A 22,583-nucleotide genomic window follows, 5' to 3' on the forward strand; every position below is an offset into this window, starting at 1 on the left:
CTCTGATGGGTCTGATGACTGATGAGTAGAGGGAACCTCCTTTGACCTACATGCAAAGACCTTGACAATTTGTGGGAACACAGCATGATTTTCTTACCACTTTGTGAATGTGTTTCTGGAACTAGAGATGACTATCCACATATGTCCATAGATCTCTTATTATTACCTCCATATTTAGGATGTTGGCACCTATGTGGTATTTGTATGACTGTAGCTTGAGGCCATAATTTTGACACCACATCTGTTTGGCTGAGACCCTTTTTAAGGATGTCTCTGTTGTCCCAAACATCGATTATGACAACCTTTTTGCAGTCATCCACAAACTTTGCTAACCATAGCCCTCGTGTTTGACTGTATTTCTGAAAAGTATGCACCAGACAGGAGGGGTCCCAGGACTGAGCCATGGGGACAGCAGTTGTTACCAGCTTACAGTCCAACAGGGAGACCACAATTCTTACCTTGTGGGATCTATCTGTGCCCCAGTTGGCAATCCATCAGATGACATACGTGTTTATGCACAGGTTGTTGATTTTGTGGATATGACATCTGTGTGGGATGTTGGAAAAGGGCTTTTCAAGGTCTATGTAGGCCATGTGTAGCTCATTTCATTGATGTATGTCCTGGGTGACTACCTTGAAAACTGTCTAGCAGGTTTAGGAACCATTATCTGCCCCTGACCAAACCAAAATGGGTAGGATTGGGTGTTTGTAGGCTCCCAATAGCTCTCTTTATGAGTTCCATAATGATGGACTCCATGGCCTTGCATATCAGGCATATTAGGCTTATAAGACAATAGTTCCCATGGTTTGTTGTGCACCAACACTTGTGGAGTGTGCCAAATGTTGCTGTAACCCATTCAACAGTTTCATGTCCTGTACAGAGGGTGAGTCTCAACAGACTGTTCAGGTGCAGGGTCTGTTTGTTTTGAAGTTCACATATGACACAGCCAGGGAAACCATGTCATCCCATAGACGCCATGTTTTTAGGTTTGGATAGAGCCGTTTAACCATTGTATATGTGATTTCTGGGTTTTCACAATCTCCAGGTATAGTAATGGGCCCTTTTTTCAGTGAGAAGGGGGTAAATATATATATATGAACCTGTCTGACAAGATGTTGGCAATGCCAGCCATGTACATGTATTCATTTACACTTTGCACTGTCTTAGAGCATATATGAGTTTACTTTGATAATTATGACATAACAAAAGAAAGCTTCATGGATCTCTGTGGACTCTTTGGCAATATTTTTGAAAGAACATGGCATGGATAATGTTAGGAGTGCTCATTGTTTCTTGATGATACTGATCGGAGATTTATTGATCTTCTTTGGATTTTCACTTTCTTTGAACAACTTAAGTACTTGTAGTACATAGTTTGATTATGACAGGGGTCCAATATATTATATGTGTCTGTTTTCATATCACTGTGTGCGCAAGGCAGGCTTGGTGAATAGTGACAAGTGTCTGGAGTAAGAACTGCAACTGCCAGATATGTGTGGCCCACTGCTGTACTCAGACATGGCCTAAGTGTGTGAGCATGCCCAGTATGACCTTTCAGAATGTTGCTGACTGAAAGTTGCTAAATTTGTTTACGTGTGTGAGCATGCCCACTATGGGCATATATTTGTGAAAAATCAAGTTGGTTTTAATTCAGGGCTCACCTTTGTGTTGTACATCAACAGGAAGCACCCTGTGCCTGCAGGGCTTCCATGAGTCAATTTGCATAGACCTATCAACATTTCTACATACGGGAGGGGGGCGGCTATTATTTGTACATTTCTAACTGGGGGGGCACACCTGATTGTTACTGTGGGTGTACATAGGATGAGGGATACATCTGACACTTATATACATTTGCTAGGCCTGCACTGCTATGTCAGGCACTCCATTTCAGTCTGTACTGTTGCCTATCATACTGGCTTGAGGCATACCACTGTACTACAGACCTTAGCTTCCAATTATACGCATACTAGTTTGTGACTTCATAGCCTACCCAACCCACATCACACTGCCTGGTCTGCTATCTGTCTGCATAGGCCTGGGGGGAGGTTACTCATATGCCTCTTCAGAGGACATGATGCAACATTTGTTTGTGTTTGCTTTTGTCTACAATTGTCCTGCTGGCTGTGACTGTTAGGTATGTGACCCCCCCCCAACTTGTATGTGTGAGTGACTTAAGTTGTGTCTGTGCCAGTGAAATGCTGCCATGGCTTAGTGGTTCAGTACTGTGACTATAGTGCACAGTATCCTGAGTTCGAGCCCTATCACTGCTTTTTATTTTCCTACTGGGCAGACCTGACTGGTTAAGGAACAGTAAAGCAGGTGTGAGCGTGTTTACCCCACTTTGCTTGACTTTGCCCAACATTGCCCAACTTTGCCCGACGTTGCCCAACGTTGCTTAACATTGCCCGACGTTGCGCTGGTTAGCACGGTGCGCAGTTATGAGCAATTGGATTTGGATTTTAATATGCTCAATACTGGTAAAATGTGCTTAGCAGTGCTTTATATTGCTTAAAATAGGGCACTCATGCCTCAGGTGATGCTACAGGGCTGCCTATGTCAGATGCACATAGTACACTCCCAATACATGTTTGAAAACAGTTAGTGTCATGATAGACATCCCTTTTACTGTATGAGCAAGTCAGAGAGAGGTGTCATTTCCAGGGTTCCTACTGAGTCAGTGTATGTGCTATGCGTTGTCTCTTTGCCAAGGCCAGGGAATACTGGGCATGCCTCCTTCTGCCTACTGGGGCAGGCTCAGGTTGTTCCTCCTCCGAGTCACGCTGTGCCTGTGCAGGCCTTGGCAATGGTGGGGGGCTGTTTGGCCCTGACCCATGCTGTTCCTGCTGCAGCTGTTTCCACAGGATCATATTGTGTAGCAAGGCACATACCATAACAATTTGGTACATGTAGTTGGTGAGTACTGCAAGGCTCCACCAGATGTGTCCAGGCACCGCAACTGTGACTTGAGCATCCCAAACACATGCTCAATTATGTTTCTTGTTTGTGCGTGTGCCTCATTATGGAGTTCTTATTCAGGTGTGTATTCATTTCTGATGGGTGTCATCAGCCATGGCTTCAGTGTGTATCCAGCATCCCCCACTAGGTGACCATCAGGGATGTCCCTATTAGCAAATCTCTGGTACAGCTGCATCAGATGCCAGATGTGGGAATCATGATAGCTTCCAGGGCAGCCAGCACACACATTCATTATTATGCCCTGGGAATCGCACACGACCTGGCAGTTGATGGAGGGGAAGCCCTTGCGGTTCATGTAGACCCTACCCCGCTCACTGGGTGGTGCTTTGGTGTGTATGCGCGTGCAATCTATTGCACCCACTACCTCAGGGTATTCTGCTATTTGGTGGAAAAGACGCATATTGCTGGCCAATGCCTCACGGGAATTGGGGAAATATACATGGTCATCGACATGTGCTGACATGGCATCCAGGAACTGGTGGAGTACCCTGGATGCTGATGCCTGTGAAATCCCCATCATATCACCAGTTGGTCTTTAGAAGGTACCTGTAGCTAGTATTCATATGCCAACACATACCTTGATATCCACTGGGATGGGTTCCCCTCTCTTGGTTCTGTGTGTGAGGTGTGGCCGGCACAGCTCAACAATTTGCTGCAGGAGGTCTCTGTCCACCCTATAGTGCTCCACTATCTCCAGCTCATGTAGCCCCTGGTAGGTTACCCTGGGTCTGTACACTGTTCTCTGTCTCCTCATTGTGGTTTGCTCAGCAGCATTGACAACATCACCACTCTCAGCACCTTGCACATGTTGGTTTATGATAGCAAGAGCAGCTCCTAACATTTTCTCTGACTTAAGCTTTTTAAGCTTTCCCTCTTTGTATACTGCAGTGTTGAAGAGTTCTTGGGAAAAAACAGGGGGGAATGCTGTTTGCAGAGTTTAGAGTGCTGGGCTGGGCTGGGCTAGTCTGCTGCCTATGTAATTGGCTGATTCTGATATATTTCACCTGGCAGCTCTGCTAGCTCTCCTTGGTTAACGTCTTACTACTGCTTTTCCTTCCTTTTCCCTTTCTGTTTCCGCCCGGGGCAGCACCGTGCAAACACGCTCACACCCGCACACACGAGGACACACGCTGTGTCATGCTTGCAAGAAATTTCCGAACTTTTAACAGTGTGCTCCTTTGGCTTCAGATTTTCAAATAGGACAATTGTAGACATGCCTCTTGCAATCCTGAGCAAGTCAGGGCAAACACAAGCCACTGTGCTCCAATTAGCTTACAGCCTTTCTGACATACCCCTTCATGATGTCACCTATATTCTACTCTACTACTCACCTACTCCTACACTTACACTCTTGGGACATGGCTCACATGCCGGGGAAAATTGGGATTTACTATCCTTATCCTCATTTGCATAAGATTGCCTACTAATGCATGGTTACATCTCACACACTGAGCTTCCCCCCCTTAGCAACCACTACTTAGTGGCCATGTTGTCTTCAGCCTGCCATTCACCCGCATGGCAGGATAAGCTTTTTAGTGAAAATGCCTATTTTTGGCTATTTTTAAATTATTTTCTTGTTTTTATAAGCGCCACACGTTTGCCTGGTGCTGCGCTATGCTTAAACATCGGAGATCGGGGGAAAAGAAAGTTAGATTTTAATAATTTTAAACATTTATAAATGCCAATGGCTTTATATTTGGCCATTGGCATGCTTCCCCAACTGTATGCATCCTTTATTTGGAGCTGTCATAGCTCCGTTTAGCTATTTGCAGAACAGTACTCCGTTACCAACGGAGTACATTTCTGCAGATAACACTAATCTTCCACGGACAGGTTAGTGCTTCCTGGATTGCAAATTTATCTCATTTGCATAGCTTTCAGCAGTAAATGAGGTAATTTGCATACCATGACGCTGTCTGTGCCAGCGTAGCTTTAGCAGCTCTCGTGCATGCCCCTGCCGGCTGTACCTGGATCGCACGGCAGACATATTGCCACCGTGAACTCCTACACTCTTCTTGCACTCCGTGCAAGCTTTCGTAAATCTGGCCCAATATCTCTATTACTAGTCTTCTATTATTAATAAACATATAACATTTTTATTGATTTAATCTATTTTTTGTGGTTTGAATAAAATGTTATTGTACTGATTTATAGCTTATAATTTTTTGTACCACAGGATTATATGCCACATCCATTTTATCACATGACTTAATGGTCTATAAATGTGTGGTCTTTCAGCATTCTATTATTGTGCAAAAATCCAACTCAATGTGGACAAAAGTGCTAAACTATAAAATTAAACCACTGTGGACACTTTGTGGCTGCTACATTTATTGACTTTATTGATATGTAAAACTGAGTAGAGTGAGAAAGGAATGATTGTAGTCTGATGACTATTGCTGATGATGCAGAGGGGAAATGGATTCATTGCATATGTGATGGGGGCAAAGGTTAGTGCATCAAATACAGGGAAAAGCCTTGGAGATTTGAAAAGATGCTTACTGAAAGTGAAGGAATATTCTTGGGCCTTTGGTTTGTTTGGTATGGAGACAAAAGGAAGGCTACAGAAAATAAATAAAAGTGTAGATCTTATTGGCAGAAGATGGTATAAAGAGAAGGATAATGCACGAGCGGAAAAGTGGCAAAGAAGGACTATACGGGCATCAAGAGATGCCAGATTGGATGGCTAAATGTTGGATTGGTTTAGCAAAGTTTCATTATTTGAGGAAATGGTTTAATAAAAGTGGGCTGATGAAAGAGAGAAGTAAATGTGCAGGAAAAAGACTTTCCAGTAATACTGGCATAAAGTAAGCATATCATAACTAATGACAGGATGGCATAGTGACGAGAAACTGGAGTGGGATGAAACTGACTATGCAATAGTCCTGTTGGATAGAATATGGCAAAATAGGAGTCCCACAAAAATCACATTCTTGCTACCAGGTAGTAATTGGTAATGTTATAATTATTATGGACACAGATTAACAATGTTGTAGATTATGTAAAATATATAAAACATGTATTTTTAATTGCATTTTTGCAGGACAGTACAATAAAATCATATGCAGGAAAAACAAATCCAAGTAGCTTATATCTGTATACATTATGATATGTCATGATGTTTATGCTGCTATACCCTTACAACTTTTTACTATGATGAATTATTTCAGTACCGATACATTTCTGTTCCTATATTAATATATAGCCTTTATTCCATTCTCTTGCTATGTTTTCTTCTCCATAAGTCTTATTTTTTAGCATACAGTATAGCATATTACCAGGGATTTAATGCTCTCGTTCATACTGCTGATATAGTTTTAATTTCAGCAGAACCTGGTACAGGTAATCAAAACACCAAGATCACTCACTAAGTATGCACAGACGAGGAGATTTTTCATTTTTCTCTGAGGGTGCTTTGTCTTTCTCCATATCAGATAAATCACTCTGGGAGTAGCTTTACATAAGGATAGTTAAAAATACCATATGCATCTTTTTTCAAATTATACAACATAGTGCAAAACATACATTCCATTTTATGATCTAGCTAATCCGTTCAAATATTTTTTTTATTTGCATCCATTCTGCAATGTGTGGTCTTGCAGTCTGAAGAGTCTTGCATTTTGAAGTAACACGCATTGGTCATGCATAGCGGTGCCTTAATAATGGCATTAATGATGAATGAAACACACAATTTAATAGCACCAGCATTAATTAATCATATTTTCCACTCATAGACTTAGATTTAGTTCATGATTCTCACCTGGATCTTGAATTCTTCTTTAGCACTGGCAATGTGAGTTTCTCTCCCTAATGACTCTTGTTTAAAATGGGATTTCCTGACATCATGGAGGTTTCCTAATTGTACTGCTACTGATGCAGTCTTTAATTTGGTCACCCTTTTACCTGTAAAGAACACACCTACAAGGGTTAAGCAGAAGGCAGACAACTACTTGAGTAATCTTTCTACTGATGATGGCAATATGGCTGCTGCACTGGACAGCCATCCTATCTTGTACCTTTCTACTATGGCAGACATCATTTCTTCTGGGAATACATGATTTCCTACTAAATGCTTGCGGTCTTCCATTAGCTGATGTATGTTCCATAAAGATACATTTCATACAAATTTACAAGACCAAATGAAATAGATTAAGTCCACAGCCACTTATGTTATTGATTGGTGTCTTCAGTTTAAAGTTCACAAAACAGATCTTCATCTCCACACTGTTCAATATGAAATGCATATAAATGTATATTTTTTATGTAATGTACGCAGAAGCGGAAAATTACATACATAACTAGGAGAAATGTGTTTGTTAAAACAATATAAAACTTTTTAGACTATATGATGTGTGTGAACCAAAAGACTTAACGAGACCCTTGTGATGTGGTATCCTAACTATTTTAGGTGTAGATCATTTCATCCTGCAGGAGAGACATGTTGGAAAGTAACAGTCTAGTTTCTTTCACCCTTACAGAAAGAGGATATTCTTCAAAGTACTTTATTGAAGACCAATAGTTCATACCTGTAGAATAAAATTTACTTGGCCAGTGACTTCTGTGGCAAGAGTTGGAACAAAAATGACCAATAGTCTAGCAATTACATGCACACAAAACTAAGTATACATGTATTTGGCCACTCATGCTTTCTAGTGACTCTTCAAGATGGAATGCAAATCTTCTTCCAGTTCAAAGAAGTTAACCAACATCTTCATACACAGGGTCTCTATAGTGCAGAAAATTCAAAGGATTGACTTTCTCAAAGTGAGAAACCCCACCCAAGTATCCACCTCAACAAATGACAATCATTCCAAGCACACTAAAATATCTTCTACGTACATCTGTATCATTTGCTGCAGTATCCTGATTGCCCAGCTGAAACTGCTATTACTTGTTCAGCTTTTACTCTTACATATCATTAGGTTGTTTTTTGTTCTGCAGATGTGATATTTTGTTTTGTAGTCATCTACATGAACTGCTAAAGTAGCAGTTTTTAAATAAATACAGAAATTCCCGACACACCAACAGTTCTGATAATAACTCCACATAAAGCTATTTTCTTTTGTAACGTGGCAACTATACATTTATGTATTAAACTTGTCTTCAGCTTTGTCATTGATTTCTTCAGGGCACACATTGTATTTTGAGATTTTATATTTTGCATGGTTTGCCTTTCTTTATTGCTATATTTTCTTTACTATAACTTATGTATGCTGTTCACTTGTTACGTTACATCCCATGTGCTACTGTTGCTTTACCCCTGGTAACTGGATGGCTCTATGTCTTCCTGCTTTGCACATGTTAGGTCTATTCCTTCACTGAGCTGCAATCACACTTCAAGTTTCATCAGTACTCACGTGCTGTTTTCTTCAGATTCTCAGATATTTTAACTTTCATCGCTGATGATGCTTTTTTCTGTGTGTGTGAAGGATACATTTGTTTGTGAATATAACCTCAGCATCATTCACTTTACACTACAGACAGTCATTTTTCTATGGATGTTTAAATGGTTTGAAACCCTTTAGTAAAATGTTTCATATTAATATCTATGCTTCATCCTTTGTATTAGTATATTCATACTTTCAGGGATTTTATGACTCTAGGATAATGAATAAGATGAACAATCTTCCCTATGACTTCAAGTTTTTGTTTAATAAATATAGATTCAATATAGCCATTTACAAATATTCCCTTGCAATTTATAGGATATGTAAAGCTTGTTACTTTTTTTTTTAAGGGAGCCAGTCAATTTGAAAAATTAAATTTAAACAAGTTTTTTTTGTGAGAATAAAACTGCTGAAAATACTTGTCATTGTTCTTTGTGACTGTGGAGTTTTTACGCATAATGTTGAGGTGTCTCCCTCAGACAAAGAGAGAGCTTTTTATGTCAGTTTGGGACAAAGAGTTAATTCTCAATTTCCTTGTATTATTTATGAAAATAATGGCAGTTTTGTCAAGCGTCACACTGTATGAGGAAGCTACTCACAGCAGTACAATAGATGAAGGCAAGACACCAATGAAAGATACTGTGGTTTATCTTGGTGCTTGAGACAAAAAAACATTAAATCTGACTCTATTAGATGGCCTTATCTAGTTCAGTTCTTGCTCAATTTAATTTGTCAGGTTTTGTATTTCAAGTATTACAAAATGTATGGATCTCCACTCTTATCTGATGGTGCAGTTTTTTTTGGCTCCATTTACTATCAAGCAAGAAGTTTGACAACGCTAAGGACAAGGAAAGATACTGTGGTTTATCTTTGTGCTTGAGACAAAAAAACATTAAATCTGACTCTATTAGATAGCCTTATCTAGTTCAGTTCTTGCTCAATTTAATTTGTCAGATTTTGTATTTCAAGTATTACAAAATGTCTATTATGGATCTCCACTCTTATCTGATGGTGCAGTTTTATTTTGGCTCCATTTACTATCAAGCAAGAAGTTTGACAAGGCTATCTTCTAGCACCTTTGTTATTCTGAGCTAAGCCTGTAACTGGACATTCTTTGATGTGTTCTGCCCCAGTAAACAAATTGTAATAAATAAAACAAATATAATCCATGTTAGCCATAGAGCTATCGATGGTACCTTTGAGAAGTAAGTTAGGGTCTTCCCTTGTTAGACAAGGACTGGACCCAGAATTAGAACCTCTTGCTTTTTTCACAGATTCCATAATCCTGCTCTTACATGGCTTTGTAATAACTGTTTCTGTCATAAGTCCTGTTTTTACAAGACTGGGAATTGTTTATTGACAATGGGGTCAGTCCTACCAAATATATATATATATATATATATATATATATACATATATATATATATATATATATATATATATATATATATATATATATATATATATATATATATATATATATATATATATACACACAGATATATATATATATATATATATATATATATATATATATATATATATACATATATTGCAATCCCTCCTGTCTACAATACTTGGATATACTTTTTGATACTACAAATGACCTTAACATAGTATGTGCCCAAGCAATATGTTCTTCTTTTTTATAAGTCCACCATTTATTGTGAACATGTCAGTGTCATCTTTATAATATGCATTATATACAAGTTTCACAAGATTGTAATGCTTCTGGTAACTCTACTAGAGTCATACAAATGAAATGGGGAAAAATAAAGCACTTAACTTGTATAAACTCAGCCAAAGAAGTCGAGAGCCAATACTAATATGCTTTATGTTTATGCTGCCATCCATATCGGTCTTTCAGTTTCTCATTTTTCCAGTACAGCTGAAAAAAAAAACTCTTAACAAGTTTCTCTACTTCTGAAACTATCTAAAATTTTAACATCATATACCACAGTGTGAACTGGTAGAACCTTTAAAAAAGAACAATTAAACATGAACCATTAAAGAATAAATGATAACTATTTACATTTATGACAAGTGAATTGTCAACTATTCATCCATATTCCCCCAAGGGAGCATGTCACATTTAATTGTTATCCTTCAGTTATAGGATGGAGAACAAGTCATGCCAAATGTTTATCTTTTTTCCTCCTTCACAGTTTCCTTCACCTACCCTCCTAGGCTTTGTGACCTACTGTGGTTTTTGTTATTTGAATACCCTACTTAGTTTGAACCTTCACTTGGAAAACATGATTGTACTCATTAATGTTTAGCCCACGTTTCTTTTCATTTTCTAGGCTCTCCCATTAATTATTACCTTTAAATAATTATAAAAATGAGGCCAAGAGATTTAATTGTCTATCCCTCCCCCAGAATGACTTCAGGTGGGCCTGTGCCCTCATTACTGTAGTACTAATCAAGTTGTACTTTGAATTCTTCACCATATCTTGCATTACCAGGTATCTATTGTTAAGAAAGTTCTATGGTGGTGGCATTTCTCAGCTAACAATCTTAGCTCCCCCCTTCAGTCACGTTCATTCTACTAAACTTAATTGTCCCTTTGCAGAGCATCCAGTAAGTTATTTTTCATTATACCACTTTAAGAGATTTGGTTGATGGACATCAGTCAGAGTAATTTAAAATCAATCACTTCATCTCAATATGTCAACACCATTTTCTTAGTTTTAAGTCCTTGTTTCAAACTAAACATTAACGGTTCTTGGGCTTTTTCACAGTTTCCTCTTGATGGTCTTCTGAATTGCTCTTTAGTTTTATATTCCTTTATTCCCAAATATCAGTGGAAACAAGGGATTTCACTTATTTTTTCATCTGTTGATTGACTGCACTATGAAATCTTTTGAGATTTTACAGCATTTCTTTCTTACTGACTCAAATGTTCATTTCATTATGGGCAATTTTGCCATTTCTTTGAGATAAACTTAAGACTTTATTATCATAATCTTTGGAACTGTTTCCCCATCTCCTGCTCGACATACTTGGCACCCATGAAGGAGCTCTAGATCTAGCTAGAGCTCTTCCCAAAATATTTTCTTTCATCACTGTTTATCCTCCAGTGAAGAATATGAATGTTATAAACCTTTAACAACTTAAAAAAGGCAAATAATCTGGTAATGATACCTTATGATTAATATTTCAAGCCCATATGCCATTTGCATGTTATCTAAATAATAATTATTTTTATTGAGTTACCTGCTTTAATTCTTTGTTACTTTGGAGAATTGATTAAACTTTTTCCAGCTATGTTGGTAAACTACTGGGTTGTCACAGCATGACTATTGGAACTTAAATCACATAAGACCAATGATTGCCCTGCTCATACCCAGCTTTGGACCATACAGAGACCGAGTGCTAGAATATCTTGTGTAGTCCTACATTTTTTGGTCCATACTTGGCCCTTTTGACGTTTTCTGCCACTTCATGTGCAGCTTGTGATACCTTTCCTCTTCTTGTTTTAGTTATGGTAGCCAAGAAGGCCACTATTTGTTGCTTATTCATCTGTGTACTCTTGAAAATTTTACTCTAATAGACTCCCCTGTTAAGAAGAATTGAAGATCACCAAAAAAAAATATTGAATCTAAAGTGGACTCTACGCTGGGCACCCTTCTCTGATTTAATGATCAAATTAAATTACAGCAAGGTACATGATTTCATAGATGATTCTAGACTGGTTGTCTGCTCTGATTTATTTTGCGTCTCATATCATAACTCTCTAGAGAGCAGTAAACTTTCTTTAAGGCCTATGACTAAAATTTTGTCTGTGCTTAGGTTTCCTACCAATTAGTATTTCACAGTGTTTTTCTTTGTATTTTAGGCTGCATTCTGTACTTTTCTACTAATGCCTTACTTATTTGCATGGTTTTCCATATATAACTCAGGGGAGTAGGTGAAAAATAGTGGCCTTCTTGGCTGCCATAACTACAGCAAAAAGACGAAAAGTATCACATGTACTAAAATGATTTGGTGGATGTTCAAAAGGGCCATGTATGGACCAAAAAATACAGGACTTGTGGGTTGGCAATTTATGGGGCGGTACCATAAACATTATGGGGCTTACCTCCCAGACACAAAACACAGGGTTTTATTCTCACCTTTGGTCAGTTTCTAGTTATTGGCTAGTCATGTAATAGTCTGTAGACTGATTCAACTAGTATGACCCTATGGAAAGATATCTGCCACTGGTTTAGTCAGGCAGATAGAGCTAGAGAATAACACATATCGGGTCCCCTGTTGTAGCAGTGGCTGGTATGGGTGAAGATTGATATGGGTCTGAAATCAGTTGTGACAGCAGTGGCTGGTAATTACTGCTTTGGGGTTGGCATAATGGTTAACGTGGTTACCTCACAGACAGAATGTACAAGGTTTGATTCTCACTGTGGGAGGTGGGGCAAACGCGTAAGCTCATTGGACAGCTTACTGAGTTGATCAACATCCTCACCCCTCTCAGTCAAGCTTTACTCAGCAAGAGTGTTCACCAGAGTTTGCCTTTGAATCCTCGCTGCATTAGAAATGAACGTGGAACCAATATGGAGCAAGGGGAGCTTACAGATCGACGCGAAGGGATCGGTGACCTTGATTCCAATTCTTTCAAGCCTTCTAACACACTGAGGCTTCTACATGTGAGTCCTATACAGGGACAGGATGCAATAAATGATGGCAATGGTTATGGAGATGGAGCGGAAGCCACAGGTACTGTTTTGCGTATTCCTAATACGCGCACACCAGCTTTAGAAACACTTGAATGGCTACGTTTAAAACCTAATGTTGTGTTTGAAGGTATTGAAAATAATAGACATTGTGTGCTTGATGGGACTTATAAGCAAAAGCTGGCACAACTAAGTAATTTAATGTATAAATACAGATCTTTATCTATTGAAAATGAATATTTAAAGGAATGTGTTACTAAGGATATTGTGCCAAAAGGCTTACGGGTGTTTAAGTTCCCAAACAATGTTGTGTATGGTACTAGTTACTATAAAGACTTAGTAGAAATTTTCAACAAGTGTGGATTAGAAGTTCTCAGAGTCATGATCAAAGAAAATATTAAAATACAGGAAAGTATTGAGAAAGACATAGAGATTTTAGACCAGTACATCAAAAATGATTTAGTTTTTGGGATAAATGAGGAAAAAATGAGGTATTATGACATTAGAAAAAAATGTTGATCAAATATGTAATGACCTGATCCAAAGGAAGATCAAAAAATTGGATAGGGACATTAATGACTATAAACTACATATAAGTTACCCTAAACCACGGGGGCTTAATAGAGTTTATGGTAGTGGTTTTAATGATGAAAGTGAAATGAATATTATGGAGCCTGTCTTGGATAGATATGGTGTTGAGAATGAACAATCTAGGGAGAATGAACACGAATATGATGAAAATTTCCCACCCCTACGTAGGTCCGAAAGATTGCTTAACAAGCAAGGACTACAGAATGAGAATTTTCAGTGGAGGGGAGGAAGAAGGGGGAGGGGGAGATATCAATAAGCCCCTCACTGGACCTCCCAGAGATTTTGAATGACTTCTCTACTGATAGTATCTTCTCAGATAAACACTGTTACACATGGAATAACTTTAGTATATATAATTTCAGCAACATCAAAGTTGAGAAAGAACACTTTGCCCTATTTTCTAAAGGCTTAAAATTCATTCCAGACAACAAGGGCGATGTGGCCAGAAGTTTGTTGGACATTAAGTTATTCTTGAGAAAAGTGAACCTAAAGGTAATTTTGCCCAACATGAAAAGGGATGATGGAGAAGTGGTTAGGAAACAAAGTGTGTATAACCCCCCCTTACATCCCCAGATTAAGAACTTAGAGAAAGTGATTGAAAGTGAGGTAAGAAAAAATGATAACAGAGTTGGAAGGTTCGATAATATGACTATAAAAGAAAAAGAATTGTTATATGATATCAGGAATAATAGAAATTGGAGAGTGATGACGCCGGATAAGGGAGGCGGTATCGTCTTTATGGATTATATTCTCTATGATAGCAAGATGTATAATTTATTATGGGACGAAGATAAATACAGTATAGTTTCCAAGAATGAAATCAACATAGCCTATAGTAAGATTGATGTAGCACTATATGACATGTTAAATGAGGGACTAATAAGTCCTGTATGTTATAGATTTTTGAAAGTGGATAAACTCAAAATACCCACTATTTTCGGAATACCGAAAATTCACAAAAATAAAGAGGATCCCCCTCTGCGTCCTATTGTTTCTGCTGAGGGTTCTAAGACCAAAACTCTGGCAAAATATGTTGATGTTAAATTAAAACCCTTATGGGTAGGAAGGCATAATATTTTGAGAGATTCCTGGGACTTATTGAAGGATCTCAATTTATGTGCTTGGGACAAGGATGTCCTATTCCTCACTATAGACATTGTTGACTTGTTTTCTTCCATTCCATATGAAGAGGGTAAAGGTATTATGGAAGATATAGTGTTTGGACATGAAGAAATGAATAGGAATGATAAATTGGCTAGTTTATGGCTCATGGATTTGGTCCTGAAGAATAACTATATATACTTTAAAGGGGAGTTCTTCCAGCAGATAAAAGGTGTCGCTATGGGGACAGCTTGCGCCCCCACTTACACCAATCTTATTTTAGCCCATTGGGAGGAGAAATACGTTATTAATTCCCAATATAAGAACTGTTGGATGTTATATAGGAGGTTCTTGGATGACATAGTAATACTTTGGACGGCTGGGAGAGACAGACTAGACGAGTTTTTAGTTTACATCAATGGCACCACTAGTTTCTTGAGATTTACACACAATATTTCTGACGCTAACCTGATATACTTAGATGTAGAGTTTTATAAAGGAGAAATGCAATATGAAACTAAAGTTTATCGCAAGTCCACATACTTTAACTCCTTTCTACATTTTCGAAGTGTGCACCCCAAACATTGCAAAAAAAGTATTGTCAAAGGACAGTTTGTCAGGGGTAGCCGCATGACCAGCTCAGACCTGGATTTTCAAAAGGAATGTGAACTTTTAGAGAGAATGTTTGAAGAGAGGGGATACCCCAATGAATTCGTAGAACAAATAAGAAGAGAAGTTGAAGAGGGAAGGAGTGAGAGATTTGCTCCCATTTACAAGAAAGGCATTATTAACAATAATACCCCAAATATCAATAGGGAGATAGAACTAGGGACCGGGAACAACAATGAAGGTTGCGATTTTTCCCAGACTTTAACACTTGAATACAATAAGATAAATGATGGAATCAGCAAAATCTTTTTTAGAGAATGGGACAAATTTTTATCCCTGACTGATATAGAAGGTGTTGGTAACATTCCTAAAAAGTGACTTATAGAAATGCTAGGAATCTTGGTAATATACTTGAAAGTAATAAATTCCAAAATATTCACAAAGTAGTTAGAAAGGCACTTACAAATGTGGGCATTGCAGGCAATGCTGTTATGTCATAAATAGAGACAGCTATTTTATAACTAGTAGAAACAAAATGATCAACAGCCAGGAATATTTTAATTGCGATACCAAAGGGATAGTGTACCTTGCATTTTGTGAAGAATGTGGGGCTTTTTATATAGGGAAATCTGAAAGAGCCTTGAGGAAAAGAATTTATGAACACACCTATGAAATATCTACTAAGAAGGAAAGTAATGCTCTATATAAGCATAGCAAAGTATGTAAAGATTATAAATTCAAGTTTCTGGTTATAGAAAGCATTTCAAAGGATGTTAGGGGGGGCCCTTGGGAAACCAGAATTGAATATAGAGAGCTGTGGTGGCAAGTGGCCCTAAATGCAGACAAATTCCCGTGGCTCAACGACAATATATCTATACTACCATTACTTAAATTAAGAGCTGCAAAACTGTAAGAAAATTGTTCTGTGGCAATAACTCTGTATGACCACAAGAGGGCTCCATTACACCTGATATAGGCTTATTTCATTTCATTCAATTTATTTCATTTAATGTACTTAACATATATACATTGATTCATGAATTTTAATAAGTTTTCACTATGTTAATATCATCATACATTTTTCAAGTTTTATATATGAGAATTTATATTTATATTTATACTTATGTGCTTGTGTTTTTCTTATTTCATGTTATTATTATAATACATGAGAATTGAATTGATTTTTAAATCTGCAGTAGCACTTTATTATTACATGAATATTATTTTACAATTCATTCATACATTTTTTGAAATATTTATAGAAATATGCAAATGCATATATTTTTTAAGGTTGCACATATATGTCTTATGAATGTTTACAAATTGTTGCATACACATTAGCTTTTAAATGACATTTTTACAATTTTAATCATGATGTGTCTTTAAATTTTGAAATGATTTTAATTAATTAATTGATGGAAAATGGTATATATATTGTGTTAATTGGATGTACTGACTGTCTGATGAAGTCGAGAATTTGACGAAAACGCATACTGTCTGTTATTTTGAGGATTAAGGCGTTTACATGTTTATGTGGTTGGCTATCAGCCTTGTTCACTTGGTTTTGCAATAAAAGAGCTTTGGCTGACTTCCTGGTGGCGAAAGGTTTCATTTCGTGACTGCCTTTGATCTGGTTTTAGTTTAGTTTGCAGATCCTAACCTTCGTTTTGGTTGATTCTCACTGTTGGTAACTTTCTGGTAACTGGCATAGGTATGTAATAGCCTGCAGACTGATTTGCCTAGTATTTATCTATGAATTCCTTTTTTCACTGATTTAAGTCTGGGAAATGCAACTTAAAAAAGTTTTGCTCTTGAGATTGTTAGTGGTTCTGTTATAGTGTGATAATCCCAGGTTGGGTACTTCTTACAAGCTCGTTTCTGCTGTTAGTTTTTTAAGTGTGTTGCTGTCATTTATCTATGTTGTATGGAAACTCTCATTTCAAATTTCTAAGCAATATTGTACAAAAACAAAAACAAAAGCAAAAATGTATATATGCTAATCTAAAAAAGTGGCTTTTATTCTTCTTCACTCATTCCCCTTCTCTTATTTGCTGATTTATTGCCTTCTTTGGGTAAAATTCAGATTATGCCATTGTCATTTCTGGCATTAAAGTCACTGATTTGCCATTCACATAATGGAGCTAATGCTTTGCTGTCAGACAGTTTAAAAACCTATACTTGCAGTTAAATTTTCTGCGCTGCCAAGAACCTGTAACAACTAGAAATAGATTAATTTGTGCCACCCACAAGTCTATGTCTTAGTACAGTGAAACCAATTTAATTTTTTAAAATCTCTGGTATCAAAGCCTTTAATCTGTGTTACTGAAATACGTCTTGCTATTCTTTTCAGCATGTAGCATTATAATGTTAGAACAGGTTACAAGCTTAAAGGAGAAGCTGTTTAGGATAAGAGCATTTCATTTATTTTGTAATCTGAAGTGCAGTAGTTAAAATATAATCAATGCCATTTCCAGACAAGAGAAGCATTTTCCTAAATGAGCAACTCTAAATGATGGCAGAACAGAAAAAGAGCAGACTAATTCAGCTCAAAGCCAGTTTGGAGACTCCACTAGTGTTGTGTAGGGTACCCCAGAAGATTACTGGAAAAGTGATGTCTGTATTATATATATCTTGGTAATACAGAAAAAGAGCAGCTGTGGCCAAGTATGACCAAGTAACAAAATAAGGGATATAATGCATATCAAATGTACTTTGTTTACCCACTTTGTCATTTCAAACGTTTTTGGCTATCTTTAACCTCTTGCATATCAGGTTATAAACAAGCAGATAAATGGTTTATGCTCAGCTGCAAAATGAGTATAGACATCAACCAATTCTTTTCCTACACATTATTTTTTAGATGTGACACAGACTTCATTTCATCTTTTAAATATAAAGAGTGAAATACCAAAGAACTTTACGGTCATTACTGAAGATAAATGTACTTTTCTGTAGTTTAGTCATGAATAAATGCATGTGTGCGTCTACTGTGACACTCACACAAGTATGAACTTTACACAACCACCCAGAACAGAGTCTGTAGAGTCCAATAAGTTTTTGTAAACTTTAACAAAATGATACAGGTTTTTGTTGATTTTTTTCTGTGAAGGTTAGAGTGCTTTTAACAAGCCCTTTACTTCACTTTACAGTGAAGACTTGTATCCGAAAGCGAGAGTCCACTTTCTATTTAAATATCATACTGGCTGTATTTCTGTTTTTATTATGAGTTGTACAATGAGCTAAACAGCTCACTAAGGACAACATGTGGTTAAGAATAGATTTGGAATGTTCATAGTAATAAAACATGGTTTACATGCTTTATACATCTCCCTGTCGAGGAGGCCTCCGTCATCTCATTCTAACATTACAAACTCATGGGAGCAGCAGGGAATGATAACATCAAACTACATTAAACATTACATTGATTAGTATCGTCTTCAGAAGCACAATTTGCTTTGTGATCAGATTACTTGAGAAGATGGCTTCTCAGCTTGTGAAAGAGTAACTCACATGTTAAAGCATATGAAGTGCTTTGAACACTTATGAGGATACATTGAGTGTGATTTGTCTTCTTCATACAGTCAAGATGCCATGAGCCATTTGCTTAGTAGTAAAAGTATTAATAACATTATAATAATATGGTGAATAATACGTCACTGATTTCCATATTTCATCATTGCCCTTTCGGATATTTCATTCATCTAAAACATCAACTGCCACTTAAAGATGTCTTTAGCCATTTTATATGACATAAATACAGCTGAATTGAATGGTGCACTGTAAAGGTTTTGGAGAAAAATGGGAATACTGAGCCATGAAACAGCAATATGTCTTCAAGGATGTTAGCAGCTGAAAAGAGAATTCATCTGAAACCATGTTTGCTTTGTTTGGAGTTGTAACATTATGTTAATATCATTTCATGCAGCAGTATGACTTCTTAAAAACTGATATGGTTGAAGCAGTCAAAAAATGCATATACCTTTTGGAAATAAACTGCATGACAGAGAATAAAGTCACATTCCTCTAATTTTTGTTCAAATAAATCTTGTATTTTGTATGTGCCCTTTGCATCATATACCATCAAGGCTTTCCATTTAAACCATATATGCATTCATTTCTAAATTCAGTAGGAATGTCATCAAATAAATGTTGAAAGTGATGGGAGGGACTTCTCTCTGCAAAAAGTCATAAACAAGAAAGATGCAAGAACATTTTAATTTAAGAAAATCTACTTCTGTTGAACCCATGAGCTAAGAATAAAAGTATACATATGATCAAGTTCTGATTGTCTAGTGTTCTGAAGAGAATGCCAATAAAGTTTTTGAGGACTCCAAAGTGTTTGATCAGAGAAAAGAAGGCTTGGTTATAAAAGGGTTTGATTTTATTTCCATAATTTAGCTGCATCATATAGAACACAAAAGAAAATAAAGTAACAAAAGTGATGTTTTAAATAGGTGGCACTAGGTAAAGGCATTTAGTACACTAGAAAGTGTCAAATAAAATAGAATGCACAAGACATCTGTGTATTTTTCTGTGCTCACTAAATCAGGCAAAACAACCCAATTATTCAGTGAAGTGAAATCAACAGCAATATATTTTTGGTGGAAAGAGCTACCTGCTTGACCTTCAGGCTGAATTTTGATTGTTTGCCACTTTTTATCACACCACTCACACCTCTGCTTCCAGGATTCATTAGGTATTGGACACTTATAGCTAATGGATTTAGGTTTGCTGATAATGCTGGTGGAATGAACATGAATAAATATTACTGAAGCTGAGAATGGTGACCTTGCAGTCTGAATTCCATATGCATGTACTACAGCAAAATATCAATTAATGGAAATAAAATTAATTTGTATGTGTGCCATCTGTAATGAAATCCATAGTACTGAGCTTTAATACAATAATGTTAACAAGTTTCCTTCAGTGGCAATGGATTAGGGGAAAAATATTTTTTGTTTGTTCCATTTGGGTATGTTTATGATCTCCCTTATATGTGAACAGTATACACTTGTGTACTATGACAAACATTTCTTGAAAAGCATTGGAGAGCTATTTCAACCAGTGTGTAAAGTTTCATATCTTTTATAGTTCTATATGAAAAACGACAAGTTATTTGTCTAAGGCTCCTTTCTTTATACCATGCCATGCATATATCTAAAGGGTATTTCCTAAAATTGAAAGAAGGGGGCATTATTGCTGTATGTCCTGCTAGAAAGTCATGTCGAAACTCTCTACTAAAGCTGAAGTGTCAGAACAGATGTCTCTCCAGTCACACATACTAAAACACCAATAGCAGCTACATTTCTTACAAATACAGTCCTGCTGAGGCAAAGCATTTTTTTGTAAACCATGTGTCATGTAGTGGGTAACAAAACGGAAACGTGAAAGAAAAATTATTAAAATTTTGTTCACTCCATTTTAACAGTACATAAACACAAAATCTGTCTTCCATTGGCGCAATGGGTTGGATGCATTTATGTGATATATAAACATTATTCTTTGTTTCTGTTTTTGTTTCATTCTACTGCATTCCTTGTGGTCATTTTCAAAAGATTTTCCAATGGAAGAAAGCAAACTACACCAGTCATTTCAGAGACAACTGAAGGTATGAACAAAATGCTGGACCACTGCCGTGACTGGTAAAGTGACCACATTCTTTGTTAAATAGGATTTTCTACAAATATACAACATATAAAAACTGTTAAATATATAATTTTAGGCTTCTCAAAATACATTTAATGATCTTTTTCAAACAAGTTATGTTTGCTTTAGTTTGCTTTCTGGAGTCAAGCGGTCTATCAGCTGAAACACTGGTCATATCTGATGACCAAATAAACTCTCTGCAAATAATATCCAACTTTAGCTATCAAAAGTGGAACTGTAGAAGATAGATCTCTCACTTGTTAAACTGAACATATGTTTAGTATGAGAAAGTCACTCCAAGTACAGAGGAAACAACAGCGCCTTTATACAGCATGTTTTTTTTTTTTTTTTTTATTTTATAAAACAGGCTGTTACTTTTGTCTCCATGCTCCAATAAATTCTTTTGATGTTTTTTTTTCTTGACCAGTTTCCAGCATCTGTAGTGCTTAATAAAGACTTACCCTGGTCTGCATTATTTCATCAATGAAAATCTATCTTCCTGGGGACCCCTACAGTTTAAGCCATTTAATCTTGTCCACAATGGGATTGTGTCCATTTTATTTATGTATATATATATATATATATATATATATATATATATATATATATATATATATATATATTTATACTTTGTTCTTTGGTCTATTACTGTATTGGGAGTACAGGCAAATTAATGTAATCCAGAAAATCCAGTACCCAAGAAAACGTCTTGCTTTGTATTTTTACTTATCATACACATCTCTAAATGTCCACCAATGAGCAAATGCAGTCCTTTCTCTAAGGCTGATTGGCAAAAAAGTTAACCTTCTAATTCAGTAGCTCTTCAGATTCAGAAAGCAGAAAATATCATGTCCGGTGATGACTTATACCACTGATGAAAATTTAACCATGATGTATATTGCTAATGCCCAAGCATAATTCTGATATTCCTCTGTCCAGTAGTTTGATGTATGATGCAAAAAATGATTTCAGCATGTAACGTAAAGAAAGTATATGCTGTTTTTGATGCAATACAGAGAACAAACATTTGAGCTAATGACGTAAAACGGATGAGATCCACAGCAGTGAAGTTGGTAAGGTAAACAGCTCAGACAAAGCTTGTACCACTTCTGGGGGAATTCTCTGCTGCCGCTGTTGCTGTTACTTTGTCAGGAGACCTGTAAATCAATAAGAACAAGTCAGTGAACAGCTCATTTCAAAATCATAGCATCATTCCTTGCATGTAGATTAAGAAAATAAACAACTTACTGATATGAAATACTACAGTCAACCTTTTAGATAGCATTATTCCTAATACTTTCTGTTTATTTATTAATTTGCATTTGTTTACTGAGAAAGCTTGACTTGACTATGCAATACCTCTGTTCAGTGGGGTACTAGGAAAAAAGCTCAAAAACAATTTGCAACCAAATAGCGATAGGCATTCCACAAAACATTTTAAAACACACAGTAATAGGAATTCCAAAAGCAGCAATGTAAATGTGGTCAGTTTCTAATAATGTCAGTTTCTACAAAATACAAACATTTTTTACATAAGACTTTAAACAGCAAAACTAATTCAACTATACAGAGGTGACAAAGGATCTATTTATATTAATAC

General features: G+C 36.7%; 1 protein-coding gene across 1 annotated transcript in view; it reads right to left on the reverse strand.

Moving 5' to 3' along the window:
• Positions 1-19,700: 19,700 nt before the first annotated feature.
• TAFA5 (TAFA chemokine like family member 5) overlaps positions 19,701-22,583 on the reverse strand; it is a 1,356,938-nt gene continuing 1,354,055 nt past the window's right edge. The window contains exon 4 of the mRNA XM_044088373.1: positions 19,701-22,140. Within this exon, the coding sequence (XP_043944308.1) occupies positions 22,132-22,140 (9 nt within the window). The 3' untranslated portion in view covers positions 19,701-22,131. The remainder of the gene's footprint in view (positions 22,141-22,583) is intronic.

Source organism: Protopterus annectens, chromosome 11.part0, assembly GCF_019279795.1.
Source record: "Protopterus annectens isolate FY-2018-M chromosome 11.part0, PAN1.0, whole genome shotgun sequence".
NCBI classification, from domain to species: domain Eukaryota; kingdom Metazoa; phylum Chordata; order Ceratodontiformes; family Protopteridae; genus Protopterus; species Protopterus annectens.